At 41.7% G+C, this 13828-nt stretch overlaps 2 protein-coding genes and 1 long non-coding RNA gene across 15 annotated transcripts in view; 2 read left to right on the top strand and 1 right to left on the bottom strand.

Moving 5' to 3' along the window:
• UCHL3 (ubiquitin C-terminal hydrolase L3) overlaps positions 1–3625 on the top strand; it is a 61179-nt gene extending 57554 nt beyond the window's left edge. For all 3 annotated transcript variants that reach the window (XM_014610469.3, XM_006269300.4, XM_019488586.1), the window contains 2 exons: positions 2056–2114; positions 3402–3625. In XM_014610469.3, coding sequence (XP_014465955.1) covers positions 2056–2114; positions 3402–3485 — 143 coding nt within the window. In that variant the 3' untranslated portion in view covers positions 3486–3625. The remainder of the gene's footprint in view (positions 1–2055; positions 2115–3401) is intronic.
• A 5240-nt stretch (positions 3626–8865) lies between these two features.
• On the bottom strand, positions 8866–13129 carry LOC132247744 (uncharacterized). The gene is made up of 2 exons (XR_009459134.1): positions 12987–13129; positions 8866–12751 (listed from the first exon to the last, which is right to left on the bottom strand). It is a non-coding gene; the product is annotated as an uncharacterized LOC132247744 (long non-coding RNA).
• A 73-nt stretch (positions 13130–13202) lies between these two features.
• The window catches only part of LMO7 (LIM domain 7), a 202591-nt gene continuing 201965 nt past the window's right edge, over positions 13203–13828 (top strand). For 9 of the 11 annotated variants that reach the window (XM_059720437.1, XM_019488601.2, XM_059720480.1 and 6 more), the window contains exon 1: positions 13203–13355. In XM_059720437.1, the coding sequence (XP_059576420.1) occupies positions 13287–13355 (69 nt within the window). In that variant the 5' untranslated portion in view covers positions 13203–13286. The remainder of the gene's footprint in view (positions 13356–13828) is intronic. The other 2 variants (XM_019488602.2, XM_059720667.1) reach the window with 1 other exon arrangement.

Below are 13828 nucleotides of genomic sequence, written 5' to 3'. Positions count from 1 at the left end.
TTGAGCACCTTTCAACATGCCATATGTATAAATTGAAAGTGCAATACAAACCAGTCACAAAGATGGTTTAAATTGCATTATGCTTTAATTTGAGTATGTGGCATGTTACAGTTTATTACATGTTTAACATGTTAATCACACAATAAAATAACACCTGCCAGGGATTTTATTTCTGGCAAATATCCCAAGCAATTTACTACCCCTGTAGATCTCAGTTATAAAGTCATCACTTACCCAGTTTTAAGAGTGCCAGCTATTGCCTAGTAAATTTGTTTTGCTTGTCTGGTTCGCTGCTGATACCAGTTGTAGTTTGACAATTTGACTTGCATGTAGCAGTTAGCATAACCCACCGGCCATAAATATAATTGATTCTACTTTATTATTGTATAATGCCATATACCAGTGCAATTAATAAAATATTGAAAATGAACACCTAATTTAACAGCGTTTTTAAACTGCACAGATTCGAGTCTATATAATATCAAGGACACTTGAGATGGACTATTATTAAATAGCATGTCTTGTTCATGAGAGAGAATTTCTAAACTGTTTCATAGTGGGGTAAAAACTATAGGATACAATTGCCATATTTACTCGGTTCTGAGTAAATTAACATGGGGAAAAGCCCCTCATCTTTAGAATTGAGTATGAGGACACTGGGGAACAGGTGCTGCAGTGCCTTGGGTTTCAGCCCCTACCTGGAGTCGGGGCTGCAGCTGCTGCTGCTGCATCCTCCTGCCCACCTCTGCTTGCTGTCATCTCCTACCTTCAGCCTCTTTCTCCCCCTTTTTAGCGTCTGGTCCCCTACCTTCCCCCCCACCAAATCTTTGCTCTGTACTGCAAGTTCTGTCCATGCTGCGGCCTGGGTCACTGAGCACAGCCCCAGCTCGGCCTGCGCAACTGCTACAGGGTCAGACTGGGGCTAGGGAAAAGTACTGTGTCATCAGCTTTTGCCCACTCTGACCAGCCTGTGGACCTTGGCAGGCAGAAAGCTGGGGGGAGAACCACAAGATCGTAAATGCTTGTGCTTTTGCCATGGAAAACCATGTTGTTTATATACAACCGAAATACAAATGTTGTGCCAGAATGAACTTAAAAATTCAATAGTTTGCAAAATAGAGTGGCATTCAATTCTCTTTCTTGGAATGTGTTTCTCTTTTATCTTCATTCCTGCTATATAAAAGAAGTTGGTCATTAAAGTAAGAATAACGGTTTTAATAATACATTTCAGAAGAGTATAATTTTAGGGATTTTTAGATCAGTTGTAGTTTAGAAGTGCTGCCAAGCTTAGTGAAATTATGGTATATTAATACTTAAAAGAGAATTTGGCCTGGCAAGATCAGTTGGCCCCTGGCAGAAATTAGAGAAAATTTCATGTTTTGGCATATGTTTCAACATCGAAGTTCTTCAAAAGTAAGTTGATACATTTATAAAGTAACAAGTAAAAATATTTGAGAAGTACTAAATGTAAAGGGTATTATTATGTTGTCAGTGAAAAATTAAACTGTTCTTCATCTATACTTGCCTTTTTAGATCATTTCTGATATAGGGCTAGGTTAGTATTGCGCACTTGTCTAAGTTAAATTGTTAGTATTACTTTTATCATGTCATGTGACTTTTGTATCTTTTAATTGAGGGTAATATTTAAGTTATTTTGCCTTTGATCCCTTCAGAATTGGTGGGTCTAATCCTCTCTTTAGGGCTCCTAGAGGAATACTAATTTAACTTGTTACAGGTAGTTTCAGATCTCTTGTTCTCTCTCACTAAGTGCCTTGGATATCATCTACATTTTTCAGGCACGTGTGTGTGTGTGTGCATGTGCACACACACGCACACGCTTTGTCATCTTACTAATTGTTTGTAATACTGTATTTCTGTTGAAGCCAAGGAATGGTATTAAGGTGTATTACCATCTAATCTAAACAAACTAATCGTGTTAACATATACCTACTGAGAAGTGATTATTTTAACTGTTCCAAGTGTATGTTCTGGAAAAAATGACAAGCTTTTCAATCTTCAGTTTGCAATCTCATGTAATCTCTTATGTTTCAACAGATGGACGCAAACCATTTCCAATAAACCATGGGCAGACAAGTGATGACAACTTTTTAGAGGTATGAATACAACCCGCCCTGCATAAGTTTAGTGCATTTAGATCATTATCTACTTCTTGTGTATGATCATATGAAGGGAGGCAGAGAAAACAACCTGTACTCAGAACTGAGATGGGTGTTCATGAACTCCCATACAAATGCTGCTCTGTATGAGAGAACATTTTCCTATGGTTGCTTGACCAGGAACACTAAATGACTATTACGCCAGCAGCTCAAGCTGCTTTTTTATCCCTTATTGATATTTTCCTATACCATTGTTGCTTGCAGGCTATGTGCAAGGAATGGGGAGTTGTGAAATTATTGGTCTTTGAGAACTTTTGAACAAACGTTTAATACTCTTCCCTCCTTTCTCTCATTTCTTTTATAGTTAATTGCTTTGCTGGACCATGGTTACTCTTCCAGCACTTTCTGCTTTTGCCCTTCTCACCAGCACCAAAAACACCTGTTTTTATTTCATGTGGCTGTTTCTTTTTCTCTTCATCGTGTTAGCTTATGGATGCCTCTGTCAGAAGCTGTTTTATTTGAAAAGGGAATCCAAATAGAATACGTTTAACCTGGAAAATAAACTCCTCCATCCTCTGCCCCCTGCCTTCCCAATAGGAAGGTATTGTCTGGGAGGGGGAGAGTTAGGGCCATGCATTGGGGTCTGACGTTTATGTTGGTCAGTCTAGGTTAGTTTTAGGGAAGGAAAAGGCTGGAGAGACGCAACCTCTGTCTTTAAGAAGTAACTGTATTGACGATATTAAACAACATGAAATCTGTGCCTGATAAAGGGGAAAGAAAATACTGCTAACTTGTTCACATTCTTCGTTCACGTTTTGTAGTAAATATCAAGTGCTGTATTGTGCCCTAGGCCAAAATGCAAGAGTTATTTAAAGTCCTCCATTTGTGCAATAAACACAGCTGGAAATATTGCTTAGATTTCTGAATTATATTAATAGACAAAATGTAAGTTTCTAATTACAGTAGTGTTAATAAAAATGGATAGTTCTGTAGAAGTTCATCTAGAATACTGTGTACAATAACATAAATTTAAGAATTATAAAGTTAACTAGTACGCTATCTATTCTCTGAATTCATTTACTTGGGAACGGGTAATAGCATCTTGCATGAAATTAGAACAGAAATTATTCCCAAATCAATTTGATACACTGATAAGGTTTGTGTAGAAAATGGAAGAATCCTATTTGGACATAACTTGTATAAAATGAATGAGGTGCCAATTGTCCTGTTTTCATACGATGAGAAATAGCATAATTTCACATTGTTTGTTTATTTTTTAAATAGGATGCAGTAGAAGTTTGCAAGAAGTTCATGGAACGAGATCCAGAAGAATTAAGGTTTAACGCAATTGCTCTGTCTGCAGCTTAAATTATCGTAATTGGAAAAACTTGTCATTAATGTATTGTAAGAAAATAACTCTTGCCATATGTTAATAATACAAATTTTGATACTTTCCTAACATGTTGACAAACTGTACTACATGTGGAATAAACTTTGAATTTATCCTTTATTGTCTTACTTAGTTTCGGCTGCAGTTGTAGATGGCTCCTCCCACTGCCCCCACATGGGTGTGGGCACACACACACATTCTCTGAGCATATATTCATGCATAAGACTTTCATCTCTGAGTTGTTTTGGAATAACTTCCTATGAGATTTCCTCTTAGCTAATCACCTAAAATGAATCATTAGCTGACTAAGTTTTATTGTGAGGAAAATAAGCTGAATATCTATAAACTAATGCTGGTAGAACTAAGGCTGTATCTTAGAATCTTGCATTGGATATTTGGCCTGACATGGTAATGTATGGTATTTCTCTGAAGTGAAAGGTGTGATGGCAAAATAATAGTTAACTATCTCTATTTCTGTGCAACAAGTCCAAAAATGTATTGTACATTTGTAGAAAGAATCATAATATTCATGTTTTTCCTTTCAGAATCATTGCTGGCTTGTACATGTATCATCCAAGTAGATATTACTTAATGCTGTGTGAAATGCTTGTTTTTTCCTATTGCTTGGGGTGTATGTTAGTTCTAACTTCCTTCAACAGTTTTACTCTTCAAATTAGTTATAAATTGTGAATTCCAGTAATAGTGATCTCATGATTTCGGATAGTTTTGAAAACTGTTTTCTTTTGTATAAGCTGAGTTTCTGCAGTTGTATCCAAATAGTGCTTGGAGATGTAGCTAATCAGCTTTGCTTCCAAAACAGAACTGCTGGCAAAGTAAACTAATCCTTCAGTGGTGTCCCAGCAGGTATATGCTTTCTCTCCTTCAATTGTAGTTGCAGGTACTGTGAGTGGATTTCTCCAGGAGAAATCTTTCTAGCTACATCCTCGTTCGTCACAGAAAGAAACAGGCCTGGGAATCTGTCTTATCATTTACCACCATCTTCTGTCTTTTAAATAAAAAGTCAGAATGTCTGTCTAAAGATGCCACCTGGAGAGCTGTTAGAACAAGTGACAACTATTACACATATGAGCTGGTTGGAGGGGGAAAGGAAAAAAATCAAGATGTTAATGAACTTCCTTTTTTCCCACCTGTTTGGGGGAGAGGGTATAGTTTATCAGTGGAACACAATATAAGGTTGAAACAACCAATGCTGAAGAAAGTTTTCTTTGTATCTGTACATGGATAGAACACCGCAATAATCACTAGCAGAGTTGAAAGTGCCCCAGTTTCATTAAGGGGAATTTATTAAGCAGGACAAGCTATGCTGTCTTTGCATTAATATCAAAGGATCAAATAGAAATCACTAAGATTATAAGTGGCATACTACATTTTTGTTAATTCAAAAATAGGATACTTTTACAAGGAATGACTTTTCTCACTGTAAACAGAAAGGGGATAATCTCTAAATGTTTTAGTAATAATTCATAGTTTAACTAGCAGCGGTGTCTTCGAGCTATGTGACTCATGCATTTAAACTTACATGCCTTAATGAGTAGCTTATATAGGTACATCAGCTGCCTAATGAAGCTGCACCAATGATAATTAACTGGTGTAGAAATAGTTTAGAAATTAATTTGTTTTTCAGTTCCAGTGAAAAAAAGTCTGACTCTGCTGATTAATTGTGTTCTAAATGTAAGAATACTGGGTTTATTTTGGAAAACTGACAGTTGGGAATGCCTGCCTCCACCAGTTTGAAAAGACAGACTCATTTTACTAACTTGGCCAAGTAGAACAACTTTCCACTAATTTGTATCACTTAAAATAGTAATTTCTAGTATAACGTTAACAAAAATACATGTTTGTGAAAGCAGTCGAAAGTTAGAAAATGCCAGAAGTAAGGTTATACTAAAGATTTAAGAGTATACTTAAGCAATTTGAGGAGGGACAAAATTGATTGACCAGACTACCATAATACTTATGCACAAGGGGTCAGAGATATGATGATATTGGCAATCTTATTTTTGAATATGAACCAGCATCTGATGAAGTTTAGCTTCAGCTCTTGAAAGCTTGTGCTATTTAGGTAGGTAGATAGACAGATAGGGGAGATTTGCATCTTATAGACTATCTTCTACTTGACCCTAGTCTAACAGCTGTTTTGCCTACTTTAAAATGGTTGCCCAACTTGCCACTGCCCAACTTTTAAGAGCTCGCTTCTGCAATCCTACTGTTCATTTAATGCAAGGATTTTATTTTTTACATAAAATTTGGAAATAAATTTAGCTTTATTTTGAAAAATTAGGAATATACATGGAATCATATTGACTCCTTACAAGATTTGTCAGCAGGGTTGAGATTTTCTGCTGCAGTCTTATCATATGAGCTAATGGAATAATAGTTAATGACCTTCTAGCACTCTTCTGTGAATCTGCCACAAGTGTGGGATGGGGAGACCCACATATTACCAGTAGTTTCATAGGAATGTGCTGACAAAGGAATGGTGAAATTTGGGAATAATGTCTTCACAACTAGTTTCTTCTGGAATGTGCTTGTGGTTTTTCTTTTCTGTTATGGTCATCTTCCCCCTTTCATGTCTCTAGCAAATGTAAGTTTCCTGTCCTCACTTTATGGATCACATTCCTATCTTCCATAGGTTGTCTGAGGGTCAGCAGGGATAGCACTAAGAGCACTGGAAAGTCAGTCTTTCAGCTCTTGTTCAGTCAGTCTTTCAGCTCTTGTTCTGTCAGGCTTCCACAGAGTGCCAGTTACCTTAAATATTACAGGGGTGTAGGTTGTAGCTGTGCTGGCCTAAGGACATAGGCAGACAAGGTTTTTGAACCTGAAAGCTTGCTTAATAATTATTTTCCAACTATTTGGGTTGGTCTAATAAAAGATATCAGATTCACCCAAGGAACCTTGTGTGCCAATTACCTTAAATCACACTTTCTGGGAAAGTCCTTCACTGTCCCTGTAATTCCATATTAAAGCATCCCCTGGCCTTGCAGTTTGTCATGCAACAAGGTTGAACCTTTTTTTAAGTAGTTTTCATCTGTAAGCAGATATGTGCCACGGATAATATATATTAATAAAATTGTACATTGTGCCGTAAACAGTTGCCTGTAAAAACTATGTGAAATCTGTCTTTATGACTGACAGTATTGTACTAAGTATTTAATACAGTTATATATGGAAGAAATGACAAAAGCCTTTGTTTAACTCCATCCTGGGAAGGCTTAGGCTTGGGGTGGAATATAGTATTTTACAACGATTACTGCTGTTCTTGCCAATAATGAATATCAGAGACTGTGATATATAATTTTCTTCTGTTATTGCCTACTGCTGTTATCAATAGAAGAGAACATTATACTATTCAAACTGGTTACTTTGCTGTCACAAATATGATCTGTGTGGATGGAAGCTAACTTAGTATCCTTTCAAAATGGCATGTGCATTAAAAATTCAATCTGTTTACACTTTAAATATGAAATCAGTGAAAACCATGACAATGCAGACAACTTTTACCAGCACGTTCTTATGACAAATATTCCCACATGATTTAAAATGGTGAAAAACCACAAATGATTCCTGCCAAATAATAAACCCTAACTGCCTTAAATGGAGTAAAACAAGCCTACCCAGAAGATACCATGGACATTCAGTAAACTATTTTGATTTGCTAATGCAGCATAATATTTTGTGAACTGTTCAGTAGATTGCTGCATTAGCAATTAGAGTGAAACCTCTCAATCAGTGGCGGGAGAGAGGATGCAGTAATATAACAAGGAGTAATGCAATCTTCTTTTAATGTGGAGACATACTGTGCAACCCAGCCAAAAAGCCAGGCATTTAGAATACAGTTTTAAGACCATCTTAATCCCAAGAGAAGGTTACTTCCATTACTGCATGTGCCTTCAGACTTCCCTCCTCTCCCATATTTATGCCTGCTGGAACTGATGAAGTTCAAATATTAGATCAGTGTGTCCAGTGAAGTGTGAAAATGCAAGACTTGTGTGATGCCATTTTCGTTATCTTTTACCCTACTTATTTCCAACACACACAGTTCTGCATTGATCTTGGAGGAAATAAAACTGCTCAGTCTTCTTGAAGCCAGTGGATGGGGAAATGGTTAGTGGCTGAGCTGTTATCTGACTGTGGAGCACAGATTAGCCATACACGACCCAGATTAGAGACTTAATATGAGAAATTCGGCAATCTAGGACTACCATCTTATTTCCAAAAGGTCACAATACATTAACTGAGTACACTGAATACATTGCAAACTTTTACTGTATGGAGTCAGTGATAACTTTCAAGTTTAAACACTTTGGATTTAGGGGCTCCGTGTTTGCAACACTTATTCTTTCTCTTTGCCTTGCTTTTTTGATATTACTCCATGTATGTGTTGTAAGTAGAGAAGACAAGTGTCGGGATAAATGAGGCACAGCATGTACATAAAATTTCGCCTTAGAAAGCCCATAGTCTGCATGTAGAAAAGCGGAAGTTTCTTCAGACTACCAGAGGCTATATTCTGTGAAACGGCATTGCACACTGTCAGATTGTAGCAGCTTCATGCCTTTAAGGCTCACTGTTGGTAGCTTAAAATGGGTTTTTGACCTGGTGCTCGGATGGAGCTACCTACAAACAGCTCAACATAGTGCAAGCAGAGCTATTTGATTTCCTTTTACAATTTCCTACAACTAGTTAGCTGATGCAACTTCTGGCTAGTTCTTTCTCTGGTCCTTTTTACATGAGCTAAATGACATCACTTCACATAATTGATTCATCCATGTTGCTCTGGTTCTATCAGTTACCTGTGCTACAGTTTTGTTTCATGAGTAATCTTTTTCCTATTAGTTTATTGCAAGTGCAATAAATCTCTTGCACCATCTAAGATTCCTGCATCTCTAAACTGTTTCTGCAGTGTCTTATTAATGTATTATGATTGGAACGGGACTGCTTTATGCCTCATAAAATGGTAATCCAGTTCTGTGGTGAAGGGCTAGATGCTCTTTCAGAGAGGCTGATAAACAGGGATCCTGGTTTTCTCTGATTTTAAAATAATCCTCATTTTTTGGCTACAAAAGTAACCCCAAATCCACATTTTTCCATGATTAAAATGAAACACCACTTTATATATATGCACATTTATATACATTAGTGGCATTTCATTTTAATCACGGGAAAATGTGGATTTTGGGTTACTTTTTATAAGCTGAAAAATGGGGATTTTTTTTTTTACCAGAGAATACCAGGATTTCTGTTGATAAGAATATATCAAGGGCAGGGGTCTGTTTTGCCAATGGAGAATTGAGTATATTTGATATGAAGGGCAGTTTGAGTTGCAAGAATGTAAACAGCTAATTTTCATTGACGATTTTATTAACAGAAAATTTGGAATATAAAATCTGCCTGAACAAATGAACAATACAGTGGCCAAACGTGTTCATAAGTAATTTGAACAATAAAAGACCAATGAAAAGGTTGTCAGATATATACACTTTCAAAGAAGACTATTAACTTCTTGAGTGTTCACTACCAGTCACCTAGAAAGGGCGCTGATTTCTCCAGGATAGCTATTTACCTTTCTGAGAAGAGAGACCCATTTTGAGGCTTCTCAGATTGTGTACTACAACCTGACTCTACATCTTCTCCAAAACATTTACATTTGACACTGATATCTTAAAATCTGATAGCAGCTACAGCAACATGGCACAGCATGGAAACGAATAGAAAGTAAACAGAACAAAAGTAAGGTGCCAACAACTGTCAGCCAAAAATATCAGTAATGACTAGTAAAGAATGAGCCATTGTAAGCAAATGGAGGACCTTTCTGGATGTAGACAAAATAGAAATTTCCCTTTAAAAAAAAAAAAAGCCATGTAGCCACCCAGGACAGACCTTTCTACCAAGGACCCTACCAAGGAACCTGGCTTAAACAGCACTTTGTTTATCAGTGCCTTACTTTTCCATTAGAGCTCCAATATTATGTCTTTTATGCCACCATGTAACCCCGTGAGAAATGTTTCCTGCGTGTTTAAAATGCTGATCTAGTTAGTATGCATCAAATGCTCTAGGGAGAGGGGTGTATTGCATTAAGAATTATGATCTAATTTGCCTTCACTACAATTGGTCCACAGCCAAACTAATATAATTATGAGGAAAAAAACAGTTTTAAGAAAAAAAACTTATCTACTATGAAATCCAAGATGCAACAAATGGATAGCTATTGTGCTTTTCCAGCACAAGCAAGCAGGCATACTAGTTTCTTTAACACACCAATGATTGAAAATCCAGGAGAATAAATTTCAGCAAGGGTGTTTGGAATTTCACTGTCTTCTGCAATGATAATCTGGCGCATCCATTATTCCATTCACTTAAGTATACTGCAAAAATTTTCTAAGACATTGCTGTCTTTAGGTCAGAAACCATCAGCCAATCTGTTGTTTTTTAATGATTTAAAAGGAGTGGGGTGTGCTTAAATCGTTATCATTTGGGCTTGATTTACATGATGCAGTCTAAAATGTTGCTGGAGTTGCATTTTATAAGCTTCTGGGGAAAGACCTAGGAAATACAAAGAGCATTCAAATGTAAATGTTGCTGACAAGAAAACTAGAAAGAAAAAAAGTTATTGAAAACCACCAAAATGAACATGTCTGTTTAACATTAAGATGGAGAAATAATGCATTTAAGGCCCCTTCTGGACATTATTTCTGTAGCATTAAAAAACAAAAAATGAAGAGCTATCAGTGGCCGGCATGTTCTAAACCCCATGGCTGGAGCACAACAGTTGTCACAAAGATGGTATTAATCCGGGAGGCAATAAGGGGCTGTCCCAACTTCAAAGGGCATGTGGCTAGTCCAGCACCAGCAAGCAGCTCTCTGGTGCTGGACTGCCTGCACACACCTTACAGGTCTTAGCACCTGGGCAAGTACCCAAAAAAGTCCTGGTTAGGTGGTAAAGTTTTTGCCCCCTGGCAGCAATAGGGATAGGATAAAACAGGCCTCCCTGACAAATGGTCTAAGTGGACTGTCAGAGAGCGAGCTACTTTCTGCAGTGGGAGGGAGGGCAGAGCACTTTGGGACATCAGAGGATCTAATACCATGTCAGATGTTCAAATTAACCTGAGATGCGTACCTGCTACAAACAAGTTCCATTTTTAACAAGTCACATCTCTGAGACAGGTGTGCCATTTTTGCCACATGAGAAATTGCTCTAGTATTTGGCATGTTACTATTTCATAGATTTTTAGGGTCAGAAGGGACCTCAGTAGATTGAGTCAGACCTCCAAATTATTTATTTGACCTAACATCTGCCAGGATGTCGGAAAACTCTACGAGCAAACTCTACGAGCAATGTTTTGTCTCCTAAGGGTAACTTAAAGATGTGCAACTTGGTGCTTTTCTGATGGGCATGGAGCTCAGGAAAACACTGCTATTCACGAATAGCATCCCAACAAGTACATGAGCTGAAGGGACAACTGGATTTGCATGTTGCCTTGCTGAAAATGGAACAGCTTGGCTTGATCTAGTTATTGCATCTGATTGCTGCTTCTTCCAGCTGGAGATGGGAAATCAACATGCCTGCCTGCAGTAGAAGGTGAGGAAGGCTGCAAACTGCTGGTGGTTCGGGGTAATCCCAGGTAAACCATCTGTCTGAAGTTACCATAGAGACCAGGGAACAGTGCTGTACAGTCAAACCACAGAAGTCAAAAGACGAGATTCCACTGAGGGGGGTTTGTTTCCCAGATTGAGGCTCGAATCTAGGAGACAGCAGGCACCTCTACACAAAATGTTTACTGTAGAGTTGACTAATTAGCACTGCAGTAAAGGGTCAGTGTTTACACATGCACTCATATTAGGCTGGAGTAATTTAATTAACTCTGCCTTAGGATAGTACTGATTAACACAAGTATTATTCTACAATGGGCTTATTTACCACTGCACTTGTAGACAGTGCTGGCTGAGGCACGAGGGTGCTACATTGAAGAGCTGTCTGCTGCCTACCCCGAGATAAGCACCCTTGTGTTGCAGCCAGCCCCTCTGCAGCATGTTGAGCTGGGGGGAGTAGATCCGGGCTGGCAGGCTGACCCCTTTCCTCCCAGCAGAGTGCCCTGCCAACTGGAGCTGCACCAGCCTGGTTCAACATGGTGTGGTTCCAGGTGCCTGTGTATAAATGCAGCACCTGGGAACAATAAACTCCAGCACGTAATGCATTAATATGCACATGTAGATGTGCCCAGTGAGAAGCAAGAGGACAGATGGGAGGGAAAGGGGCAGGAAACATGGGGGCCAAATTGAATAATGTCTGCTATCATAAGTCAGGGTGGATATGTCCCTTCTGGATGAACAAAATAAGATACTTTAGAGAGCATCAGCTTTTGTGAACTGGACCTCGCATCCTCAGATGCATCTCCCTGCCCCCTCCCAACTTCAGACCAACAAGCTGGCTCTCTCCCTCACTCCCTTGAGCATTACTGTTTGCAATTCCAGAAGGAAGGCAGTGACTGAGGAGCCTCCAGCAGGAGTTCCTTTAGGCTAGCAGCATTTCTCAACCCGTGAGTCACGACCCAAACGTGGCTTGCAAGAATATACGAAAAGGGCGCGACCAAACTTTACAAATGGATTCTCCTTGAAAGGAGAAAAATGTGGGAAACCGTGGCTTTTCCCTGGCATGTTAGTCAAGTTCCAGCCTGCGAGGGGCTGCTTGGGGCCCTACGTGCCCCCCACACACTGGGGGCAGCAAGTCGGGAGTGAGGGGCACTGGGCCGGGCCTGGCCATCAAGGCTTACAAACAGTACAAAAATGGTTGAGAGCCACTGCTCTAGCTGAGGGTTGTGGCAATAGGTGACTGGTAGGGGAGGCACGTGCCCCCTGCCCGTGACAGGGCCATCCCTGCTGCCAGGGCTCGCCAGCTCCATCCCTGATGCTGGTCTGTGGGTTCTTGCCAGCCCCATCCCCACCACCGATGCTGCCGGTGGCATCTGAGGGTGCTTGCTAGCCCCTCCCCACCGCCGATGCCAGCTTCTGCAGCTGTCCAGCTCAGACTCGGGAGGCACCAGTCGCCTGTGGCTGCAGCAGCCGGGGCCTGTGTGCTGCTCCAGGCCTAATGTGGGCATACAAGGAGGACAAACTCTGGGGCAGGGCTCCAGGCGGTGAAACCAACCGAGCTTTACAAGGGCACTTCAACGCCCGGTGTCTCGTAAGCAGCGGTCAGTCCCTCTTTGACCCTGGGAGGGGGGGCGGTCTGCAAAAAAAAAAAACCGGTTCGTTGATTAGATACAAGTCCACCTAAGCGAGGGAGCGATCCCATCGGAGACCCCCCCCCCCCCCGGGGTTTATTGTGAAATCTTACAGGGGGCTGTCATCTCTCGGGCGGGCTCAGGGCCCCGAGCTGCCCGGGGCACGGCCAGGAGAGCCCCTCGCGGGCGGGCAGGGCGGCGCTGCCCAGGTGCAGGGGCGGGAGCGGGGACTGCGCCTACCTGCCGCCAGGCGGGGTCGGGACCGGGACCGGGGCCGAGCGGCGGCGGCAGGTGGGCCGGGAGGGGAGGCAGTCGCGGGCCGAGGCGGGGGCGGGCCCGGGTCCGGCCCGGGGGGTGGTTGGTAGCAGCGGCTTCTTCAAATTCTTGTGGTTTCTGAGTCTCGGCGGCTCTAGGGAGCGAGCGAGCGAGGAGGAGGAGGAGGAGGGAGCAGCCGGCAGTGCTGAGAAGTCCCCGAGCCTCCTGTCTTCTGCTCCGGCCGCGGCTGAGCTCTGCCCCTTGTCCGCCCCCCAGTTTCCTGCCATGGAGAGCGGCGAGGAGCCGGCGGGAGGCTGCGAGGCGGCGTTCGCTGAAGCCCAGCGCTGGGTGGAGGTGAGAGCCCCGGCATCGCTCCTAGCTTCGGGTCTCCTTCCTCCTCTGCCCTCCTGCCCGTCAGGGCTGTTTCGAGGGAGGGGGCAGGTCCCAGCTCCAGCCCCTGCGGGCAGCCCTGAAGTCGCCCCCTGCCTTTTTCCTCATTTTCAGCCCCCGCGAAGCCGCCCACATCGGCGGATCTGCTCCGCAGACTTGTCCGCCCCACGGGGCCGCCGCCTCCTGCCCTTAGGAGGGGGCGCTCGAAGCTGCCCCGCTGCTCGGAGTGTCTCCCCTCAAACTAAGTAATTTTAATTCTCCCAGCGCTGCTTGCACCCTCTTGCCCCTCCCTGCTCTAGCTTGGACTTCAGGTGTCCTCTTCTTTCCCCCCGCCAAAGACTCCAAAAAGCCAAGATGACTTATTTCAAGCTTGCCCTGTCGCTTCTTTTCTAAGGGCCTTGCTGCACTTTCCGTGGCGAGCAGCACAAGCGTTGATC

The sequence above is a fragment of the Alligator mississippiensis genome, chromosome 1, assembly GCF_030867095.1.
Source record: "Alligator mississippiensis isolate rAllMis1 chromosome 1, rAllMis1, whole genome shotgun sequence".
NCBI classification, from domain to species: domain Eukaryota; kingdom Metazoa; phylum Chordata; order Crocodylia; family Alligatoridae; genus Alligator; species Alligator mississippiensis.
The sequence above is the reverse complement of the archived record's forward strand: the minus strand, read 5'-3'. Positions and strand labels throughout refer to the sequence as shown.